We start from the raw sequence: 22,548 nt of genomic DNA on the forward strand, positions 1-22,548 counted from the left end.
CAGATGAACTCGTGGCCGCTTACAGCTGAAGAGCGAACAAATTAGAAGAGCATCAATCAAATTACATCTAATTGGCAGCCCAGTCAACTCCTCAATGAAAATCCAATACCAGATCTCATTCGGCTGCATTCTCTCCATTTCAGACAGCAAATGAAGTAGCCTCAACAAGATGTGATAAAACTCATACATTTTAACAAGTCCTCTCAGGCTCCCTCTCTCCTCGACCGGTCTCTTCTCAGATCCATCGCCTGTCCAGCCCCATCAAGCGGTGAACGGGGTTAATCAGTGTCACTAATGGAGGCTGAGCTGCCTGGAGACATGGCCATTACAAGTGGAAGAAGAGATCATGGCGTATAGGATTGTACAGTCAGGAGGAATTTAAATCAGGAATTCTTCACAGTTGTTGGAGCGGGGAAAGCAAATTTAATTGTGCGCTGGACAACTTCCTCTACAGAGGACAAAATGAGAAAGATGTGTACAAACTGGGTGAAAATAATTTGAAATGCTCTACATGTGCCTTTAAGTGCCATATTAGGAGGTTCTTACTGAATGTATTCACAGAAGTGAAAAATTCTTATAATTTTATTAATCTTACAATCGGAATCAGGCTAATTACCCTGGGAATTTGCTTCGAGGTGGTGAGGAATAACAATCACAGCACAATCCAGACCGATCCTACCAGCCATCTGTGGCGCCCTCTTGGAGTACATCCATTTGTTTCAGTCGCTTGTCCAACACTGGGCGAGAGGCCAGCTTGAACTCTTTGCTTATAGCGGGCAAGCCTGCTATACACTGACAGGCATACCTAGCGTCACCTTTAACCCTCACTAATTAACAGGTTTGACTTGATTGGATTAATTTGTAAACAAAGAGAGAAACAGGAGAATTTGTGTGTCTGGAGGGGAGCAGGGTTGTTCCTGTAGACTAAGAGAACTGAGTGAACAGTAGGACAATGGAGAGATGCTATATCTCCCAGTATTCAGCTATAAGTGTTAAAAAAAAAGAACATTTTGTTAAAAGCATGCAACTTTAAATACATTTTAAATTATTCCTTTAATTCAACGTAAACCCGAAAGCCTGAGAAAGTGCAGCACGTGCCTTTACATTTGTATTCAAGGACAGAGCTATTAGCAGGGGCGACCATCATCAGCAATTATAATGATGGCTTTTTCAGTTAAAGGGCTGTTTATAAGACAAACTACAGCATATGCTTTGTATTCTCTAGTTGGATCTCATTAATAAGACAACGAAACACCTATCGCAGAGCCATTTGTGGGATCCTGAGCCAGCTCTCTGGTTGTCGGATGTAAAAGTGGCAGGGGCTTAGAAGCGGTAAAGCGCTGGCTGGCTGTGTGCGGCTGTGGTGTAGCATTAATCTAAATCAGTCAGGGCCACATTACCTTTACCCTGGCTGACTGGGATAATTAGTTTAGACAGAAAAAAGTGATTCAGAACACAAACCTCACCTTCAGCAGGGTTTTTGGCTGAATTCGAAACACTTGGGCCGTTAATATTACGACCGCCTAATCGATAATATTTGTCATATATTATTTTCACTCAGCTCAAGCCTGATCAGAGGCTCTTGTGTTCGACCCCAGGGAGTGCGAGTAAGTGAGTGGGTGAGCGTGGTTTAATTAGGATTCCTCTAAGCTGTCAGACGCAGCGAATGCTCGCCTGTGATATTGGCATGAGGACTAATTAAAATGACTTGACCCATGAAAAACACGTGCCTCATCAATAAGTGTGTAGGGAGTGAGGTGAGCAGATTGGTCTCCTGACAAGATCGATCAAATTATTTGTCAGGACATTTCAGCATAATGTAGGAGCCGGGGAACATATAAGACCACATATGTGCATTATCCTATGTGCTCTAAGAGCTTGAAAAAGCCATACAGCATCTATTGTTTTTATTCTCTGTTGACTAAACATGAGTGCTGTGAGGCAGTAAGCTGCAGAGGTCTGTGCTTATTGTAAGAAAAATACGTAATGCAGTGATGGCTGATTATATGATTCTTTTATTTTCTTTAATAGCTTATTTTAATAGCAGAACAGCAAAGTGATTGTTGGCTTAGAGAGTCTTGCTATGAAGCCATTTATCTAAAGCGTTTTCCCCAGAAAGAAAATTTGACCAAATCGGATTCAAGAGTGCTCACTGCCCACTTTGCTTCCACCTGATCCCAATCCAACCCAAACTACCGACACCCTGAAGTAGTGAGACATTATTCATGAGTAAATTTCCTCCAGTCTTAATAACTAGTTTGAGATTGTCTTTTCCCACTTATCTGTCAGCACATTCTTCATGGATAAGCTTAATACAACTCTATTTTTTTCGGCTTGGGTTGCTTGATCAGTTGTCACAAATCCTCTTCTGTAGTAAGGTGCAAAGGTACGTTGTTTCTCTTCAGTTGTCACTTCTGAACTGCTGAGTCTAAAGAAGAGTGTTACATTTTTCTTTCTTTTCTGTTGGCATTAGAAGCACACTGTATATGTGATGAGACAAGCGAGGGATGGATTAGACTGGGAAACTGAAGAACACTGCATACTCACACTGCTTTTTTACTTTTAATAGATAACATGCTGTAATCAATAAGACCTGAAATTAGGAAAAGCATTTGCTAAGACTGTTGGTCAAAGGAACTAGCAACTGGAATCGTTGCCCTTCTCTGGACATGGAGAGAAAAGAACAACTCCATGTTACTTTTACTTTCTGGTCTAAAATCTACATTTTTAATTTACACTCTGTGCTATTAAATCAGGCATCTCCTCATCAAAGTTTGGGTCAGTGGTACAGATGAGAGCAAAGAGAGCGGCTGGTGTTTTTCAGGGGGAATTCGCAGATGAGTTTGACAAACAGATGCTTTCGTACAAGTGTACAATAGCTCATTTCACTAGCTGGGCCCACGTCCACATTTTAGGTTTGACAGCGTTTTAGTAGGTAAAAGTGAATGCTTTGACATGAATTGAGCTGCGGTTTGGGGAAGACCTTGAAGGGGACAGGCGATGGCTCCCGGGCCTGGCAGATCCCCACGTACTAAATAGAAATGAAGACGTTAAAGAATTGAGAACAAGGAGGGAGGGAGGGTGGGCCACGTAAACGAGAATGAACAGCTTGCAGAACTGGGGGAACCTATATAGATGACAGCCAGAAGGAGCGTGTTTGGAGGCGTGGTCCTGCTCCTGAAATTCCGATTCATAATCTCCAATACAGGGAGTGCAGAATTATTAGGCAAATTAGTATTTTGTCCACATCAACCTGGAGTACTGGTTTGGGCTGGTATCATCAATGATGAGCTTGTGGGGCCTTTTCGGGTTGAGGATGGAGTCAAGCTCAACTCCCAGTCCTACTGCCAGTTTCTGGAAGACACCTTCTTCAAGCAGTGGTACAGGAAGAAGTCTGCATCCTTCAAGAAAAACATGATTTTCATGCAGGACAATGCTCCATCACACGCGTCCAAGTACTCCACAGCGTGGCTGGCAAGAAAGGGTATAAAAGAAGAAAAACTAATGACATGGCCACCTTGTTCACCTGATCTGAACCCCATTGAGAACCTGTGGTCCATCATCAAATGTGAGATTTACAAGGAGGGAAAACAGTACACCTCTCTGAACAGTGTCTGGGAGGCTGTGGTTGCTGCTGCACGCAATGTTGATGGTGAACAGATCAAAACACTGACAGAATCCATGGATGGCAGGCTTTTGAGTGTCCTTGCAAAGAAAGGTGGCTATATTGGTCGCTGGTTTGTTTTTGTTTTGTTTTTGAATGTCAGAAATGTATATTTGTGAATGTGGAGATGTTATATTGGTGTCACTGGTAAAAATAAATAATTGTAATGGGTATATATTTGTTTTTTGTTAAGTTGCCTAATAATTATGCACAGTAATAGTCACCTGCACACACAGATATCCCCCTAAAATAGCTAAAACTAAAAACTACTTCCAAAAACATTCAGCTTTGATATTAATGAGTTTTTTGGGTTCATTGAGAACATGGTTGTTGTTCAATAATAAAATTATTCCTCAAAAATACAACTTGCCTAATAATTCTGCACTCCCTGTATATTAGCTGTGTACCTGGAGGGAGATTAGTTGAACCATCTTTAGCAGCAATAACTTAACTGAACTGTTCACTTTCTCTATGACTTTATCACTCTCTGACATCATTGTGGAGGAATTTTTTGGCCTAATCTCCATTAAAACATCACTTGAGTTCATTCAGGTTTTCAGGACTTCATTAATACGCAGTTGGGTTGAGGTCTAGCCTACTGCAACAACTTGATTCCTTTTTTTGTTTCAGCCATTCTGTTGTAGATTTGCTGGAGTGCTTGGGGTCATTGTCCTGTTGGTGAACCAGATCCTTTTGCAGCAAAACAAGACTGTGCTTGACAGCTGGTGTGAGGTGTTTGTGCTGATATGCTGTGCTTGCTTTTCACAAAATATGGTGCAATGTATTATGGTCAAACATCTCCACTTTGGTCTTCCTGACATCTTATAAACTTTGCAAACTTAAGCTCTGCTGTCATTTCCCTTGTTTTTCAGTCTTTTTTTCTGCTGTCATCATCTTTAAACATTTAAAATGCTAACAGAAGCCTGTGAAGTCTGGGATGTAGCTACTGGTTTTTTGCTGTTTTCCTGAGCATTGCACGGTTTGACCTTCGGCTGAATTTGCTTGGCTGTGCGCTGTTGGGAAGAATGTGGTGAAACCATCAACTGCCAATACTTGTGCTTTTCTAGAGGTGCTCATATTTGCTGTTGATCAGTTCGTTCCAACGTGATGTCCTATAAAACTTTTTCACATTACTTTATTAAACACTGCTCAACTGTTTTTCAGAATATCTTCATTTTAAAGGATGAATATAAAACAAGTGCTTCTATTAAAACATCTGCTCACTTATGTAAACTACACATGGAAATATAAGTAGTTAAATTCTCTTTTTAAATGTGTTTAAAATAAAAAAAAATGCTTTGAATGTGATAGCTTCAGTGTAGCTTCACTACTGGAAATATATGATGACAAAAAGAAAAGACAAAAAGAGACGTGAAGCTACAGCACTATGAAGTGCCTTGCCAGTGGATTGCACTGTGTGGGCTTCATTTTACACAGCTGCTATCTTTCAGCTGAGTTTAATTTTGTTGCTGAACATCTATTTCTGTTTTTGATTTTCTGAACAACTCGACTGAACTCAAGTGCACTCTCTCACACACATACACTCACAGAAGAACTGAGGAGAAAGGGCAATTATTTTTAAACCTTTCATGGACCACAGACCTCCAAGAAAGTTGGCCAAAGGCTTGTGAACTCCTGGTGGACTGGGACTGTCTGTATGACTGATGTTCTGTGGCTGGAGGAGAACAAATGGATTTTCTATATTTGTAGCTGATCACAAAGCAGCATTCAGTTCTCTCAGTCACAGCAGATTGCTGCAGCTTGCTGCATCTCATCCGACTGTAAAGAAGAGCGAGCTGATGGGGAAGCTCAGCCATGTGTTTATGGGGGTAGGTTTTTTTGCATATGCTTTGTTTAAACATAAGCTGCTAGAGCCAAGTCTTTAATAACAGTGTTTGCAGTTTCTTATGATAACCATTGGGGGTTAGTTTCACCGATACAGCTTGAGCTATGTTTGGTTTGCTTATTTTGGCCAAAGGTGAAAGATCTGAGGTGTAAATAAAAGGAAATGCATATTCAGAAGTAACTTCTAGAACTTGCAGCTGTGCGCAGACTTTGATGGTGAATGTGTGTCTATAATCCATGACTAGCCCAAAAGTGGCACAAAATGAATGTAGTTTTATAGTTTCTAAGAGTGGTAGTGCAACACCTGTCCAGTAGATGTCATCAGTGACTTCTCAATCTCTGTAGATCACCTGACTGACCTTGTGATGAGTTGAGGTGATATTTCTCCTTGCTGTAGATTTTGTTTGTGTCTTTTATTTCTTGTCTTTATGGCCCGTGACCTATAACTATTATTTTGGGCTTTGAGGGTATCACAGCAATACTTGGTAAAAGTTACTATACTTGATTTGAGTCTTTGAAACTTCTCAAAAAGACAGTTTGAATTGTGAAGTTTTAAACTATGTGTGGATGACATTGCACGTCCGATCCTCCCATCCCCCTCCTCTGTTTTCTCCTAACGGAGGCAATCATTTCCCCCGATAGGTACCAACGCGTCGACCTGTCACTGCCTCTTTACGGTCCCCTCCACTGCTGGCACCCCCCTGCCAATGACACACTATCATTTTCCCCTCCAGCAGTTTTCAATTTAGATTGTTACACCCAGCATGTTCTTTATAGGCGCCGAGGAAGTAAATCTTAAAAGCTGCTGTGAAAGCACAGTGACAGTGTTTTCTGTAAAGCTTTTCAGTTTGACCCAGGGTCATGAGCCAGGCTGATCTGATAGGGGCTGACATCCCATTAGTCTTGCATAACCTCAATAACACCACACAATTTAATCTGGTTTTCTTGTTTTCTCTTGCTCAATTTGTCTTCAGCAATAACCTACACTTTTTCAAAGAAAACACGCAAAGTTGATCAGCGCGATGTCTCTGTAGCTGCCTCCCCCCCCCCCCCCCCCCCCCCCCCCCCCCTGTGCAGTTAAAAAGGGCGTAGATGTAAACGCCATCAAACCTCAGCAGAGATGATAAGGTTTGATACCTGGTAGAATATTAATCAGCAACAGATACACTACAGTATTTACCATTTAAAATGAGAGAATGGTGTACAGCTGCTTTAAATAGTAAGAACGTGTGTGCAGAAAGAAGTGAGAATGCAGGAAAAATCAGCTAACTTGGTTAAATTTCAGGGCTGGGAACTACAGGTTTGCGAGACTTGTGTGTTATTATTAAGTACCTAGAAGCCTGAAAGCAGCTTGTTTTTTGTGGTATTACACTGACAATAGTCTGCAGCACTGCACTTAATTTTTACAAAGTAAGGAACTATTGTTGCTTCGGTGTTCATATCTTAAAATAGGATATGATTTGAATCCCGGGAGTTTGTGCTTTTAGACGACGTTTAGTCAAATTTTGAATTGGCCGATATTCAGATTTTGTGCAGAAATAAATCATGTTTGGAAGAAAAAAGCCCAAATTTATTAGACCCCCCCCACACACACACACACACACACTATTATTTATTTATGTGTTTTATTAAATAGATTACATACTTTAAAATCTACAAAAACACTTCTATATAACTCACTTTTTGGATTGATGAAATTCTTGAAATATCCTCCCCTGTGTTTGTCAGTGTTGTAGGTGTGTATGAAGTGATGACCAGAGGAGCTTTTTTTTTTCCTTTTACTGCCATAAAAAACTCTGAGGGAAGGGAGAATGAAAACACAGAACAATTATCCAACTTCCACTATAGGATATCTATTACCCGATAAGGCCGCCGCTCATTTATCTCCCTTAAACACCCCATGAGGTGTTGGCAGGCGGGCGAGCAGGGAGGTTGTAGTGTGAAGATCAGACACGGGGATGAGGTGGACGGAGCGCGATCGCCAGGATGGCTAAATGATCATTGGGACTGTTTTTATCTGCACATACCAGGAGAAATCCTCCATCACCACGACAGACAGGACTCACCTGGGGGATAGCTGTGAAATGGTTTCATCCATTTCAGCAAGCGTGTACACTGAGCAGAACTCATTTCATTGTTCATTGTGAGTTAAATATAACTCAGAAGTTTGGTTCTCTTGACCTAATTTCAATAATGAAATTAGGTCAAAAGAAACCTTTTTTGACAGATCTGTTAAGCACCTTAGAAAAACATACAACTGCAGAGTGTTAAGCAACCTCTTTGAGAAGCCTCTAAAGTGCTCAGGTGTATTTGTCCTGTTCCCTTTATTGTTCACACTGCATGTGGCTCCAGATAAATTTGATCTTACTTAAGTCAGATATGGGGTTAAAAAATTATACTAAAACTAGAAAGTTTGAAATAATTTCCTCCATGTATCCTTTCCCTGCTTTCGCAAATCGGTCTGTTCTGTAATGCCTCTGTAATGCACTATGTCCTTAAGCCTAGATAGAGATTTCCTTGCTATAGATTGCAAAGTTAAAGACACCAATCAGCATTAGCAAACCCATTGATTTGTCTGATAATGAGTCTTATATCCTGTCTCCACAGAGCCCAAAGGACTATCAGATCAATACTGCATTTAAAAACTTTTCCGTTGTCAGTGCTCATGAAAACATACATACAACTTTAAGGCTGCTTTCATTAATTGGTTACACATGAAAGCTTTGCTGATACTTCATAGATGACATGTTGTGATTTAATTAACGTGGTCCTGTTCAAAAATGTATATAAAATGGTAAAAAAAAAAAAAAAAGTAATAAGCATGTGATCAAGAAAGAGCGAGTAAGACAGAAAGAAACAAATAGAAAAAAATTGCTAAAGTTAATCATTTTGCAGCTGAAAAAACGTTCTGATCAGTCACTGAAGTGTGTGCAAACTGGCCACATACAATCATCCCAGTCACTATAAAGCCGTTTGCCTGGTGGTCCTCCTTGGGTCCTCGTACTCTGGGGCCTCTGGATGTCTGGGGCCTGGATCTCCTCCATACCTGCTTCATGCTCTGGGGGACGGGGCTATGGCTCCTCACACTCCCTAGCAGATCATTACATGGAGAAACCTTTTGAATACAAGTGTGCTGATGCACACAGGTGTGCACACTGGTGTACACAGACACAAACTACACCTTTCTTGGCTGCTACCTCAAAGCACATTGTGCGCTGTCGATCTTGTGTGCTGCACAATAACGTGTAATATTTAGTATCTACTGTTATCTACTGTTAGCTAGTTTATTGTGATGGTGTTGTACTTTTTTGTTTGCTTTCTCTTCTGTTTTTTCTTATCTCCATACAGGTGATCCAGGTGTTTTGTTTGTTTTTCTTTTTTTTCTTCCCCCTTCTCACCATCTCTTCTCCCCTCTGTTTTTCTTTCTCTCCCGCTCTTTCGTTCATTCTTCCTCCCTTTCCTGTCCCCCAGTCATGTCTGTCCCGTCTGTAACAACTGAAAATCAAATCAAATAAATACCTAATTATAATAAAGGTCAATCAAATGGACCGATATGGCATGGTCATGATGATCCAATTGGTAAAATAAATCCGCTTGGCATCTTTCTTGGCCTTCAGACAACAATTCTCATGGCTAAAGATCCAAATGGGACAGGCAAAAAAAAAAAAAGCTGTTTTCCAATATCCGTCGTAGTGGAAGCAAGAGGGGAAGCTCCTATCTGAACATCTTTGCTTGTGAGAGATAAAACAAATAAATTTGTCTTGATCACTAAGCACACAGGAGTTCTGCTGCATAGAGTGCTGAGGAGTGCTGAGGTATTATATGTGTAGTTTTAAGATGTTTACTATTTTATTTTATATTAGCCTCAAGTGGAAAACTTCCCCACATGCAGTCTTGTTCAATTAGACTATCAACTAGCTTTTCCCTTCTTCCCCAAGAAAAGAGCATCTAGTAAATCATAAAATAAAATGACTCACACTAACTTATCAGCAAAGTATAAACTCTCTTTTATGAAACTACCTACATGCTGAAACCTGGATGGACGCATGAAACAGCACACAAGGTAACCTTATGGTAACCTTGTGGTTATGAGTTCTATTCAAATTATATTGCTTTTCACATTTACTTCTGTAACCCAGGAAATAAAGCCACAGGACATAAATTATGGAAAGACCATAAAGGGATTTTTTTTTCTCTGACTAGTTAATAAATAAGAGAGGAGCATTAAAGTTGCTTGAGATATAACAGAGCACATGCTTCCAATAATCTCACCAAAGCTACGAGCACTTCAAACTAATTTTCTTCCCTTTTTGGTCTAATAAGAACAAATCAAATTCAGTGGAACTCAACAATTCACTCTAACTAAAGCAGAAAATTTGTGCTTTTTCTGTTTATAAAGAATCATTTCTCAGCAAGCCAAAAAAAAAACAAAAAGAAGATTAACTCTCAGCTTACTTTTATCAAAGATAAAAATCTATAAATAAATAAGAGGATAGAAAGCAGTAGTGATGGTAGAGCTCTCGGTTTAACAGCAGTTTAACAAAGAACAGCATTTTTAGTAAATGGTTATCTTTTTGGGATTAAAATGATTAAGCACTTTCCCCCTCAGGTACAATCACATTGCATTCACATTACATGTAAGTATGTTACGCCTCACAACTTCAGTTTTCAGCCAGGCTAGGCTCAGAGGTCCTTTGAGCAAATGGCACCACGTTCACAATCTTATTTTATGAAGTGCTAAACGGCACACTGTGATTGGGTTTCCTATAATGCAATAAACAAAAATACTGGAGAAAATAAGAATTTGGAAATAATGTTGGCACTAAAATACAAAATAAATTGTATATTTTTGAAGACTTATGACAACCAGCACAAACAAAGACGCGCACATCATGAGGAAATATCCTGGGATATTTCATTTTCTTCTGCTTGCCTAGTGTCTCACAGGGCAGAGAGACAACCATTCACACCTACGGCCAACTGTTCAAACCCAGGACCTTCTTGCTATGAGGTGACAGTGCTACTGCAACTTCTCCACCAGTGTCCCATCATTTTTGGAGGTCTAAGCTGTTTTATTGGGTAAGTGAAAACAAGATTCTAGCGGTGCTATAAGACTCACCAGGAACCAGGATATAATGCACATTACATGGCAGTCCATTTCACATTAGTAGTTAGCAACCTCATTATGGACTAAAATTAAAAGACAAAGATCACCAAATTCACTATTCATCCTCCGGGGATCATGTTTTAAAGTTTTTATTCAATAGTTTTTAAGGTTTTCTGGATTTCTTCAGTTGTTGCATGAATTTGGGAGGTCAACAAAAATGATTTCTTTGTCTTGTAATCAGTATTTGAAGCTGCGCTGTTTTAATATAGTATTGTTTTACTGCTGCTGCCCAAAGCCAACATCACAAGCACGTGCCCCCAATGACTCTCCACTCAGTTCAATCAGTCATTTATGCCCTGTCATTATTTATTTTATTTTTTCCGACGCGGCAGCTGAAAGGGCACCGAAAGAGTGGAGGCTCAGGTGAGTGCAGGTCTTATCTATACCCTCCAGCTGTGTCCCAGTTCCCCATCACTGCCTCTGGTAACAGGAATTTAGTTCAGAGTTTAAAATTAGTCCGGGCATCTATCATTTCCCACAGGCTGAATAGGTTGGTATAGGTGCCCTGGCACAGGTAATCTGTCTCCACACATCAGTCTGTCCCGCCTCACAGCGCCATCACTCAAACACGGTGCCTTGTCACTGACGACAGAGCCAGTGCCTGCGGAGAAGTGAAATATTGCTGTAGGATACATAAGCAAACATTCAGGCAATTGCTTCAATGCATGTTCTGTGGCGAGCGTCAAAAGAAAAGAGGAAGCATCACTTTGTATCCAATGAAACGGAACTGAAAAGACGCTATGAATTAGTTATCACTGTTTAAGATATCCCCATGACCCTGATCTGGATATGCATTCAGGAAAATGGACAGATGATTGTTTAATAAGTACAATTAAGAACTAATCGAAAATATCTGATTGTGTTACATATTTTACAGCTTAACACCCAAAATGTACATGCAAATTTTATAAAAGAATTACGAAAAAGGAAAAAATTCCTTAAGAGTGGCTTCTTACTGAGGCCAAAGCTGCAAGAACAGAGCTGACATCACTATAAATCTAACCCTATTTAAGAGCTGGAGTGTCTGAACACTGGAAAGGAGCTACAACAGATCAGCTGGAGGGCACAAAGCAGCTGCGCTAACACAAGACAGCCTATCTCTCACCTGCTGTGGACTGACTGGGTTAATATAGCGTGACATTACACACGCACCTCATTTTGTTGTACCAGGACAGACTGGAATAACACAGCTGAGGTCCAACATTTGTAAACATTGCTTTTTTTTTTTTTTTTTTTTAGATTTCTTCTCTTTTAAAGATTTTTTTTTTTAACATTGAACTTCATTCAGTCTGCATGTTTCCAATTACTCCATGCTTCTTGCTGTGGCTGTGAAACCTTGACTTTCACTTGCTTACCTGTTACAGCAGATTATAGCTGTAAATATTTCCCCTTTTGTCAGATATATCCTGTTTTTGAGGGGGTTTTGTCTGTTTACGCTGATGGGACAAGAGTCATCTTTAGAAAATGTTGCAGGAGGTGTGACGCCAAAACAGTCGGGATTCTCCGATTAGATGATTCGAAACAGAATCAAATGCAGTGGCTGAAGAATGTCAATCTAGCAAATGTGGATTTGCATCCACGTCCTTAATTCAGTCCTGCACTCAGGATTGAGTCAAATTCAGTCCACATTCCCACACTTACACATTGCCCCCCATTACCACCTGACAGAGACACTAAGTGATCTGACCCGTGCACACTCCACAGCGCACAGCTTATTGGTGTTTCCAGTCGCGGCTGCTGATATTCACCAGCACTGGCAGAGGTGTTAGGGTTTGTGGAAGGTGTAATGTTTATCAATCGTGGTGCAGGACTTGGGTTAAGGGTCCGGTCAGTCTTGGCTATCACTCCGGAGGATTTCTTCCAATGCTGTCTAAGAGCTTGCACCCCCCACCCACCCACCCACTTTTAATCAATAGCTCATTAGTGTGTTTCTTCACACAGCAGTAAGGGCAAAGAAAACAAAGGTCATCTTCTATGATAGATCTGACTCCTAATGAAATTTGCTTCATTTTGAATGAGATCTTGTGCTCTCGGGTCTGTTGTGTGTTGTCTGAATATAAAAGCTCATACATGCCTTGTAAGATTTCTAAATAATTAGTCTTCACACCCAGTTAGCAGTTCAAAAAAAAGTTCAAACTTGTAATGTTCATAAGCATGCATTCACACACAAAGGTCTATTAACAATCACTTACATCAAGCAGCTTTTTTTTATTACTCTAATAAAATATATGACTGCCTTATACCAGGGAATTTGCTAATGCTGTAAACAGTGGCTGATCTTTATACTCTCATCACTGGTTGACCTTTGTGTCAAATAATTTTATATAGGTGCGTGAATGTTTTTTAAGTGGCTTAATAGTGTAGTTGTTCGCAAATTCGCCTAACAAGAAAAACGTCCCAGCTGAATCCTGGGAGAAGACACAAATCCATCAGGGTTGCATCAGGAAGAGCAAAGGGAGAAGCTAAAAGTAGCATCGTCTATGTTTTTCAAAAGTATTACTTATAAACACAATTGATGCCATGTTACAAATCAGCTTTAACTGCTATAATCCAAAGGCAGCAGGTTCAGCGGGTTCTTGTAAACAAACATATTTATTCTCAGATTTTTTAAATTAATGAAGACTAAACTTCTAAACTGAAGATTTATCAAACCCAGAGTGTAACAAAAATGAAAAAAAAAGTAGGAACTTATTGTAATACTGAACAAATCCTGTTTAAAATCAATATATTAATATTTAACAATGTGAGTTTTTAAATATGAATTTGTTCACCTAGCACTAAATATGTTTTAAAATGGCGTTTATTATCAGATAATTGTGTTTTACTACAAATATGTCGTAGTAAGTACTGCATAGACAATTCTTTTTTCCCCCGTGTCTTTTGATTTATTCTCTACTGCAGCCACACTTGTCTGAGGCCGCAGGTGTTAGCGCCACGTGTACTTGTAGACACCATAGTTCTAATTCAAGCATTCGTCATCATTTTAATTCTTCTGCTATTGTTCAAGATCACTATTATTATCCTGATTATCTATATATGTATAAAAAAGAATAGCCTAGTTAATTAGAGGGGATGGTGCATTTTTTTTTTTTCATCTGTGCTCCTGCAAGGTTGTCTCTCCTTGAAAACGGGGGCACAGTACCTGTTTTCTGTCCCATCCCTGCTGACACAGAGAAATTGTTACGTGTGAAACAATAAGACCACTGATCCTTTTCAAGGACAAGCTGCTCATAGACTCTACAGTCTCTCCAGGGAGGTTAATGACCGGTGCCTTTCCATCCTTGCGCCTCTTGTGTTTTCATGCTCAACATTACAGGAGTAGCTGTTCTCATTTGCCAATGAATGTTCATTGAGTCTGTCTTAATTGCCCAAATAGACATATACTGGATAATAACAGTGCTGCACAGCAGGAAACACCGTGCCACTGAAAAGCAGGTATGCAAGCTGTGCAAGTATTAACGTGTTTCAGCCAAAACTGTTGGTTTGTCCTGGGGATAAATGTAGCATTTATAACTGTAGGAAGTGTGATTTCCTTCTGGCCACCTCAGGGTGAAAAGACAACTCCCTCACAACTGTTTCAGCTGTGATGTAACTGGTTTAACGTGAAAACACGAGTGAATACAGCAATTGGCGTGTGTCTGGAACAATTATGTTGAGTCGATCTGACGTTAATTCCTCTGGGATTAAAGTCAATAAATTGTACGATCACTGCCAGAAGTTTTGTGCTCCAGGTGAAGCTAATAAAAGGGATTTTTCTTGTTAACCTGCCAATGTAGACTTAAATGCGGGAGGCACATTTAAAAATACACCTTTGAGTGTGCAGAAAATAGCACACTTAAAAATAACTCGGCCTGTTTTGTTGTTGGTTTTTGAGCTCACACAATATGAAGGTCAAGGCGTAAAATCCTGCAAGCAGTTGTTCTGCAACATGTGTTGAATATAAATACTGTATGTTGACACAGTGTTTGGATTTCGTGGTGAATGTAGGGTAGACTGTAGTACTTGTGTTTCTTCTTCCCTACTCTTTTGTCCACCTCTTTGTGGAGAGTGTTATTGTTCTAATCTGAAGCATTGAGGCATGTTGGTTTCACAAACTAATATTTTAGAGAAAAAGCCTGCGGTCTATTGTTAAGTCATTCACAATATGAAAAACAGAGACGTAGATTTGCGGCATTACTTATTTCTTACCATCATAGAAATGCCATTGTTTGCCTAACCCTTTGCTTTGGAGCCTTCCACTTCCTATTTTCTATGTTTGTGTCATATGGTTGCAGATGCAGTAAATTCCCAACTGAAACCTCCCACGCTACGTTTCTGTTATCTCTACTGCTCATGTTACACAGATATTCTCTTTTGCTGACACAGCAGTCTGTCAAAGTGATTGTTGGATTAAAAAGGTCAGATTTTTTGTCCTTTTTACAGCTGTTGTGTGATCACTCTGAGCGATAACGTAATAAACCTCTGAAACATGAATTATGACTTTGATATTTGGAGAATGCTACCTGGTTGAGTTCAAAGTCTAAAACTGTGGCAGCACTGCCCCCATGTGAAATCTCAGCAAAGAAATCTTCCTGTTTAAAAAACCAAAAAAAAAAACTTCCTCAGCTTGAAGTAGTCAGGAATAATTTCATTTACAACAACAATAACAAGAGTAAGAGACAACCTTTTTTTTTAATCTCAGATTTATTTCATTTGGATTTATTCGATGTTGTTTGCAGCAACACTCAGTCGTGTCGCTTTACAAAATAAATCTGGTTTCAAAGTAGTTTTAGTCTGAAAGCAAAACCAAGCAGGGAAAAAATGAACAGAACAGTAAAAAACCAACAAAAAAACCAACAAAAAAAAGAGCGAGACAATAACCAATCAGTTCAAAGTTTAACTGTAAACATGTAAAGACACAAATTTCAAACTCCTGTATTTTTTCCAGTGATCAGATCTGGTCAGTGACTTGCTCTTCTTCCTGACACGATTTTAAAGGTCTTTCCTTGCCTAGTTTTTAGCACTCCATTTTTTATTTATTTATTTTTCTCAGGAAGTCAGTGCAGAAAGAAACGAAATGATCCCTCGCTAACTGACCTGGGCCTTGTGTGTTAAAGGCTAAGAATCCCTTCAGAAACTCCTGCTACAATGTTGTTGAACAGAACAAAGTCAAGAGTTTCCGTGTTAGGAATCACAGATTTTGGGGGCATATTCAGCACTCTGGTTGAACATGTTTAACAGCATTGAATAGCACCATGAAAAAGCTAGAGATTTAGAGTAAGTTCAAGAGTTTCTGAAGGGAAAGGGGGACGGCTCTCCTTTTTTGAAAGACTTCAGAAGTATCTTCTGCTGCTGACAGATGACACTGTAGACTTGGTGATGGCACCACCGCTACTATAACCACTGTAGGAATTGGACAGTCCTGGAGAAGAAAGCAAAGCATGAATGTAAAGTGATGATCCATCCTCTCTATGTCATCTATTAGCTTACGTTTTATACATGATTTTTTTTTTTTTTATAAAAAAACTTACCACCACTGCTCTGCTGCACATGGATGGTTGCACTGGCGCCTCCGCTGGCCAGTCTAATGGTTTAATAATAGAGAGTTAGTGTTTAATTTAGATATGAGTCTAATGCATGGGCCATGAAACTAAACAATTCAGTTTATCTCACCTGGATTCCTCTCCTTCCAGCAGTTTCCTGTAGGTGGCGATTTCAATATCCAGGGCGAGCTTGACGTTCATGAGCTCCTGGTATTCGCGCACCTGGCGGGCCATGTCCTGCTTGGCTTTCTGCAGAGCCTCCTCCAGGTCCCTGATGCGGAGCTTGGCGTCTTTCACTGCCAGCTCACCGCGCTCCTCGGCTTCTGCAATCTGAGCCTCGAGGTTGGCCCTCTGTGGAGAATCATGTCACGCATTCTTTAATAGTTGCCAATCTTTTTACACTATAAGGTGTACTCAGAGTAAAAGGCCTTGAAATGTACCTGTCCCTTGACAGCCTCGATCTCATTCTGAAGACGGGCAATCATACGGTTCAGCTCAGCGATTTCAGCCTTGGTTGTGCGCAAGTCATCACCATACTGTCCAGCAGAGGTCTGCATTTCCTCATACTATTATGAAAAAAATACAAGGTGCATCAGAAACATAATCCAGAGAGTAGACCTTTTGTAGTGTGTATTAAAAGCAGAGAGGGGATGAGCATCAGCTTTGCTCCCTCACCTTCTGTTTGTACCAGCTCTCAGCTTCAGCCCTGCTGCGGTTAGCAATGTCCTCATACTGAGCACGCACTTCAGCCACAATAGCATCCATGTCAAGGTTGCGACTGTTGTCCATCTCCACAATGACAGAGGTGTCCTTGATCTGGCTCTGCAGCTCACGAAGCTCCTACAGAACAAATTGTTTATGGAAAACAGTTAAGTTAAAAACAATTATTAGGGTGCAAAAAGAGAAATCACAATAAGTTGGTTAAATTAGACATTAGAAACTACATACAGCCTCATAGATAGCCCTGAGGAAGTTGATTTCATCCTGAAGAGCATCCACCTTGGCCTCCAGCTCCACCTTGTTCATGTAGGCAGCATCAACATCCTGGAAATGATGTCACATACAAACAAAAAATGGTCACTTTTACCACATCAAAAGTCACACATTTTTTAAAAAACTTAAAGGGTCATCTTGACATTTTCCCACCTTCTTCAGGAGCACAAACTCATTCTCTGCTGCTGCACGCTTGTTGATTTCATCCTCGTACCTGTTGGAACACAATGCAATACATCAGCACCTCTCCGTTTTTTATGTCTGCTCTTTAGAGGAGGTGCTGGTCGGTATATGTGTCATGTAAACACTTACTTATTCTTGAAGTCTTCAACCAGGCCCTGCATGTTCCTCAGCTCTGACTCCAGCTTGACCTTCTCATTACCCAGCCCATCGAGCTGCCTGCGGAGGTTGGCAATGTAAGCCTCAAACATGCCGTCGATGTTGGAGCGGGTGGTGGTCTGTTGCTGCAGGAGGCTCCATTTGGTCTCCAGCATCTTGTTCTGCTGCTCCAGAAAACGCACCTGGAAAACAGCACAAAATTTAAGACAAAAGATCAGATGCTGATCATTTTCATGTGTTTTTAACGTTGAATCATATATGAATGTGGCTTGAGGTCTGTTTGGTGGTTTGGTTCTTTTAATTTTTAAAGAAGGGTATAATGTGCAGCACTTTTGTTATCAGATATAAAGATTGCACAACTTTACTGAGTGAGCAGCTAGACATCTATTTGACTTGCCACGCCCCAGTCACAACAGCTGTGACTCGTGAAGGCAGTTCTTCAAATGTACACTAAAAGTGTTAAAGTAAACTTTTAGGCCTTTTTATTTTGGAACACGTATCATTTTATCTTTTCTTTTCTTTAAATAATGCAGAATATTCCATGCAGATGTTTCGCCAACGTCTACGTGGCCTTGAGGATTTCTCTTATTGGGTCTGCAATTTGGCTATGAGTCATCCTACGTGCATTGTTGAAAGCCACACTGGCTCTCCAGCCATAAAAACTGGGTGTGGCAGTTAAACCACAGAAGACAAAGAATTGCAGCACTTGTTGTTTTGTGTGTCCGAGTGTCAAGGTATACCATTTACAGTTTCACACGAAGAAACCCATGACCCATAGTTCCCATCAGTGCAGACAGTATGACTGTAACATCTATATGAAGTAAAGGCTGATTTGCAGCTCTGTCCTCATGTTGCCTATAACAACCAGGTGATAAGTGCAATGTGCAAATTGCAGACTTTGGACTATGCAGACAGAGTGCAGATAATTCCCTGTTCCCTGTGCTCGTCTGCCAAGTGAGGAATAGGCGAGTGGTTGCATTGTAATCGCCACCCATGTTTAGACAGTGGATAGATAGGCTTGGACGGGGCTATAAGCCAGCTGTTATTCAGAGCAGATTTTAAATGGAGCTGCTAGTTTAAAATCAACTCTGTCATGACCTCTGACAGAATTGAGGTTTTCAAATGCTTCTCTAATCGCAAAGGCTGTAAGACACTGGTGAATACACCACCCAGATAAGAGTCACAACTGCCTTTCTTTGTCAGTTCTGCTAATGTCAAGAGCATATTTGCATTTTGAGTGTGGTACTCGTCTGAAAACAGATTGCCATTAGTGTGCTAGACAATTCACTTACTTTTAACTTTCTAATTCTTTTTGTTTTCATTCACATATCCAAGATGAAAACTTTGAACTATTCACGTGTAGCAGAAGCAAGAGATAAATCTGGCCCAAGAGGCATGCAAGTTCTCTGTACCACAATAATGAGGCCTGCAGTAAATTGTACATAGAACAGGCAGTCAGACAGAGAGATCAGAGGAACAAACCTTGTCAATGAAGGAGGCGAAACGGTTGTTCAGGGTCTTGATCTGCTCCTTCTCCTGGGTGCGGACAGCCTGGATGGTGGGGTCGATCTCCAGGTTCAGAGGAGCCAGCAGGCTCTGGTTGACTTGGACAGCAGTGATTGGTTGTCCAAGTAGTGGTTGGCTAGAAAGGCCATAACTGCTTGATGCACTTATGCTAGGAGTAAAACCCGAACCAACACCACCATATGTGGTTCTCTTGATGGAGTAGGAGCTTGAGGTGGGAACCGACCTCCTGCTGCTGCTGCTGTAGCTCACTACTGATGCTGCCTTCCTGGGTTGATACATTTTCAACTTGTTGAGCAGAAGCAAACTGACGCTGAGAAGTCTTCAAAAGGAGAGCCAAGTCCCTCTGAGTGTCTGACAGCACACTCTCGCTGCTTTTATGGCTGTACAAGCTGGTGGGAGGATCTTCACCTGCCCTCTGAGTTTGGCTTTCAAGCCTTCCCTCCACCTCAGCTTACACGCTTCTTGCTCTCAATGACAGGAGTGGCCAGTCTTGTAAAACAGGTAGGGAGGGATTGTCAGGGAGATAAGCCTGGACACACCCTGCAACAGGACAAGGGAGAAGGAGCAAACAAGTAACGCAGAGCCAAGTGAAGTGGAATAAAAAAAAACAACAAAGAAAACCTTTTATGGATTCTCTATGTTTATTATTGCATCCACTGAAGCAAAAGATAAAAATTAGAATCACAGTCAAAATATATCACAAAATACATAAACTTATACACTACCAACACACAAGTAGTCTTGATATGTACATTCTTTCATATAAACTAGCTTTCTCCTCTCTTATCAAAGCATGCACATACTGTATATTCCAACCACTGACAAACAAATCACCAAAGTAATACTAAGCTTTACTCAAATTATGACTCTTTGTCTCATTAGTGCATTCATTATGTACTGTCTATTTAGCAGATGCAATCAGGTTAATATATTTAAGTGTGACATGTGTCATGCTGCACATACCATACTTTTCCTTTGCTAAATTTATATGGCAATATCTTACATACCATAACAGTTACTGATTAGTTCTTAGTAACACCTTAACATAAAGCACTGGATCAGACCATACAATGGTCCAAAAGTTGTAAAAAACAAAACAAAAAACCCCATCATTATATATTAATTAGATGAAGCTGGCTCCACCCTAACTACTGTTTAAGTTGTGTAAGCTTTTCACTGACATCATAACAAAATGCATCAATAAATAACCAAAATTTGGATGGTGCTTGTACGGTCGTATGTGCTATTTTATCACTAGTATTCACTTCGTTTGTATTGTCCTCTCTGATCAAAACTACGATTAAATCATTCGAAGTCAAGATCAGTTTTAGGAAGCACAAGAAAGTGACTAAAATTCTCATGAACAATGAAATCTTTTCAGCAGTAATGACATTCATGAAACACTTATTAGAGAGTATAGGCCAGAATATGTAGCTGAGATGTGCACCAGCGGTTTGACTACTGTCCCTGGCATCAAGGTAGCATTGGAAGCATTGCCAAACAAATCATTTCCCAACCAATCATCCGAACAGCATTATAAGAACCTGATATTTAGCAAGTTTGTATTTCCATATTCACCTAATTATAACAGGCTAAATTCATGAGCAGTTGAATGTACCAGTGCCCATTCTAGTATAACAGATCTACCACCGCAGCCATACATGGTCTGGTACGTGGAGTCGAATAATATTACCATCTATGATTGCCATTTGTAAAGACATTTGTCATGATTCAAAACAAATGGCCCAGCCTAGTGTTGCTAGTTTTCTAGAGAGAAATGTTTGCGTCTAAAAGAATAGCGTGCTGTTAGCATTGTGTTAGCATTGTGTTAGCATTGTGTTAGCATGCTGCACAGTACAGTATAGTTATAGCTATAGCAAAACAAATGTCCACACAGTCCTTAAAACAAGTTTTAAAAATATACTGCATATAGTTCACTACATGCAAATGCAAATGAGGCATCTGCATCACAACAGAAACAATAAGAATCCAACATGAAACTGCACTCACTTCAAACAATCTTTTCCTGTAGTTACAATTAAAAGTGCATGTATCACATTGTGCATCTAGTTAAATACACATTTGCATTGGACTTGTTTGCTTTTACACTGTTTTGCATTTTGAATACTGATTCTAGACATCTTAACTCATCTGTGTTATCAGTATTTACGCAAACCTGAGAGATTCAAGCATGGATTACTGCAAAGAAAGGAATAAACTTCAAGAATAAAGTATTATTTAGTCAAATGCCCCAGGCAGAGTTCAACATAAGTGCTGCCAGAACATTGTTGTATAAAATAATGCTTTACGCTTATAGTTTGTTCTTCCTTGTTCGACTGAAAATAATCTGCTCCATGAATCAGTAATGTGCATTCAAGATTGAGTGGTTGTTTTTTGTGCTTACTTTACCGCACCCACCGCTCCCATACTTAAACACTGGCACACTAGTTTCTCACCTCTGTACCTTTGTGGGAGTGGTCTGCATTCTTTTTCATTCTTCCCCAACTTTTCACATGCACATGCCTTTAATTTCTACCGTGGTGTGGAATTTACTCTAAAAGCTCAACTAGCTGCTGCCCAGCTGTGATTCTGAGAAAATGCATGTTCCACTCTTGTATCTCACTGAATTCAAACAGTTGCATTACAGTCAGTTAGAGACCCGGGATTATGTTACCTGCATAAACAGATCAGTTTCAGTGCTGTCTCTAATGCTGTGCGGTATTTTCACAGCAATTCTCAGCGTGCAAACTTGAGTGCCAATAAGTCAACCCACACAGTAGGAATCACCAAACAGGGTGGGGCCCTGGTATCTGGTCCAAACAATTGTTTCATTGAGATATTTGATAAACAGGAATTAGGAGTGGTGCAGTTCCAGTAGAAAAGCAAAGACAAAAATAAAAAATTCAAATAAAATCTTGGTAAATGTAGCAACAAAGTGATCACGACAGATCACTATCGCTATACGTTTTGTCTGTCTTTGTTTAAAATGTCATCAGCCATGACCCATCACACAATTAAATTTTGTCACACAATTGTCACAATTAAAAAGCTCAAGCTGGTCAAGTCTGAGTAATCTGAAGTGCAAAACCCAAAACACTGAAGTCAGGCTTCCTGTGAAGATGTATAAAGCCTTTAAAATGAGTTAAAATGTGTCAGTGTTATTTCTTTTGGGCTTCAAGAACTGTGACCAACTCTTTATATGTGTCCAGGCTCCAGTGTTTACTCTAAAAACCTGTCTCCACCCACTCTGAATGGCTTTCTCGTGCCTGTCTTACATACTTGTGAAGGAGCAAACTATCAGAGCATAGCTCAGTAATTATGGGGAGTTCAGTAACAGCGCTATTCCAGCTGCACACCTGACTGACGGAACATGTGATAGGCTGCAAGTTATGGTTGAATAAAGGTCTCAAAACATTTAAAAAGTGCCATTGTGAAGTGATATAATTTTATATCTCATAAACAAAAAAAAACTACGGCACATATTATAACCT

General features: G+C 40.1%; 1 protein-coding gene across 1 annotated transcript; it reads right to left on the reverse strand.

The window, feature by feature from the left end:
* Positions 1-15,340: 15,340 nt before the first annotated feature.
* On the reverse strand, positions 15,341-19,421 carry LOC146669511 (keratin, type II cytoskeletal 8-like). Its single transcript, XM_085406144.1, has 9 exons — positions 19,013-19,421; positions 17,504-17,712; positions 17,345-17,405; positions 17,147-17,242; positions 16,874-17,038; positions 16,639-16,764; positions 16,329-16,549; positions 16,187-16,239; positions 15,341-16,077 (listed from the first exon to the last, which is right to left on the reverse strand). Exons 1-9 carry the CDS (start codon positions 19,334-19,336, stop codon positions 15,989-15,991), a joined length of 1,344 nt encoding a protein of 447 aa, XP_085262270.1. The 5' UTR covers positions 19,337-19,421; the 3' UTR covers positions 15,341-15,988.
* Positions 19,422-22,548: the final 3,127 nt, after the last annotated feature.

Source organism: Rhamphochromis longiceps, linkage group LG5 (assembly GCF_057381845.1).
Source record: "Rhamphochromis longiceps isolate RC_006_pf linkage group LG5, R_longiceps_female_GT1.1, whole genome shotgun sequence".
In the NCBI taxonomy this organism is placed as follows: Eukaryota; Metazoa; Chordata; class Actinopteri; order Cichliformes; family Cichlidae; genus Rhamphochromis; species Rhamphochromis longiceps.

Coding starts and splice junctions, on each gene's coding strand:
- LOC146669511 (XM_085406144.1), bottom strand. CDS start 19,336: ATGTATCAACCCAGGAAGGCAGCATCAGTAGTGAGCTACAGCAGCAGC. Junction 16,765..16,873: donor AGAGCTGGTACAAACAGAAG/GTGAGGGAGCAA, acceptor TTTTCATAATAG/TATGAGGAAATGCAGACCTC. Junction 16,078..16,186: donor TGTGCAGCAGAGCAGTGGTG/GTAAGTTTTTTT, acceptor TTTCTTCTCCAG/GACTGTCCAATTCCTACAGT.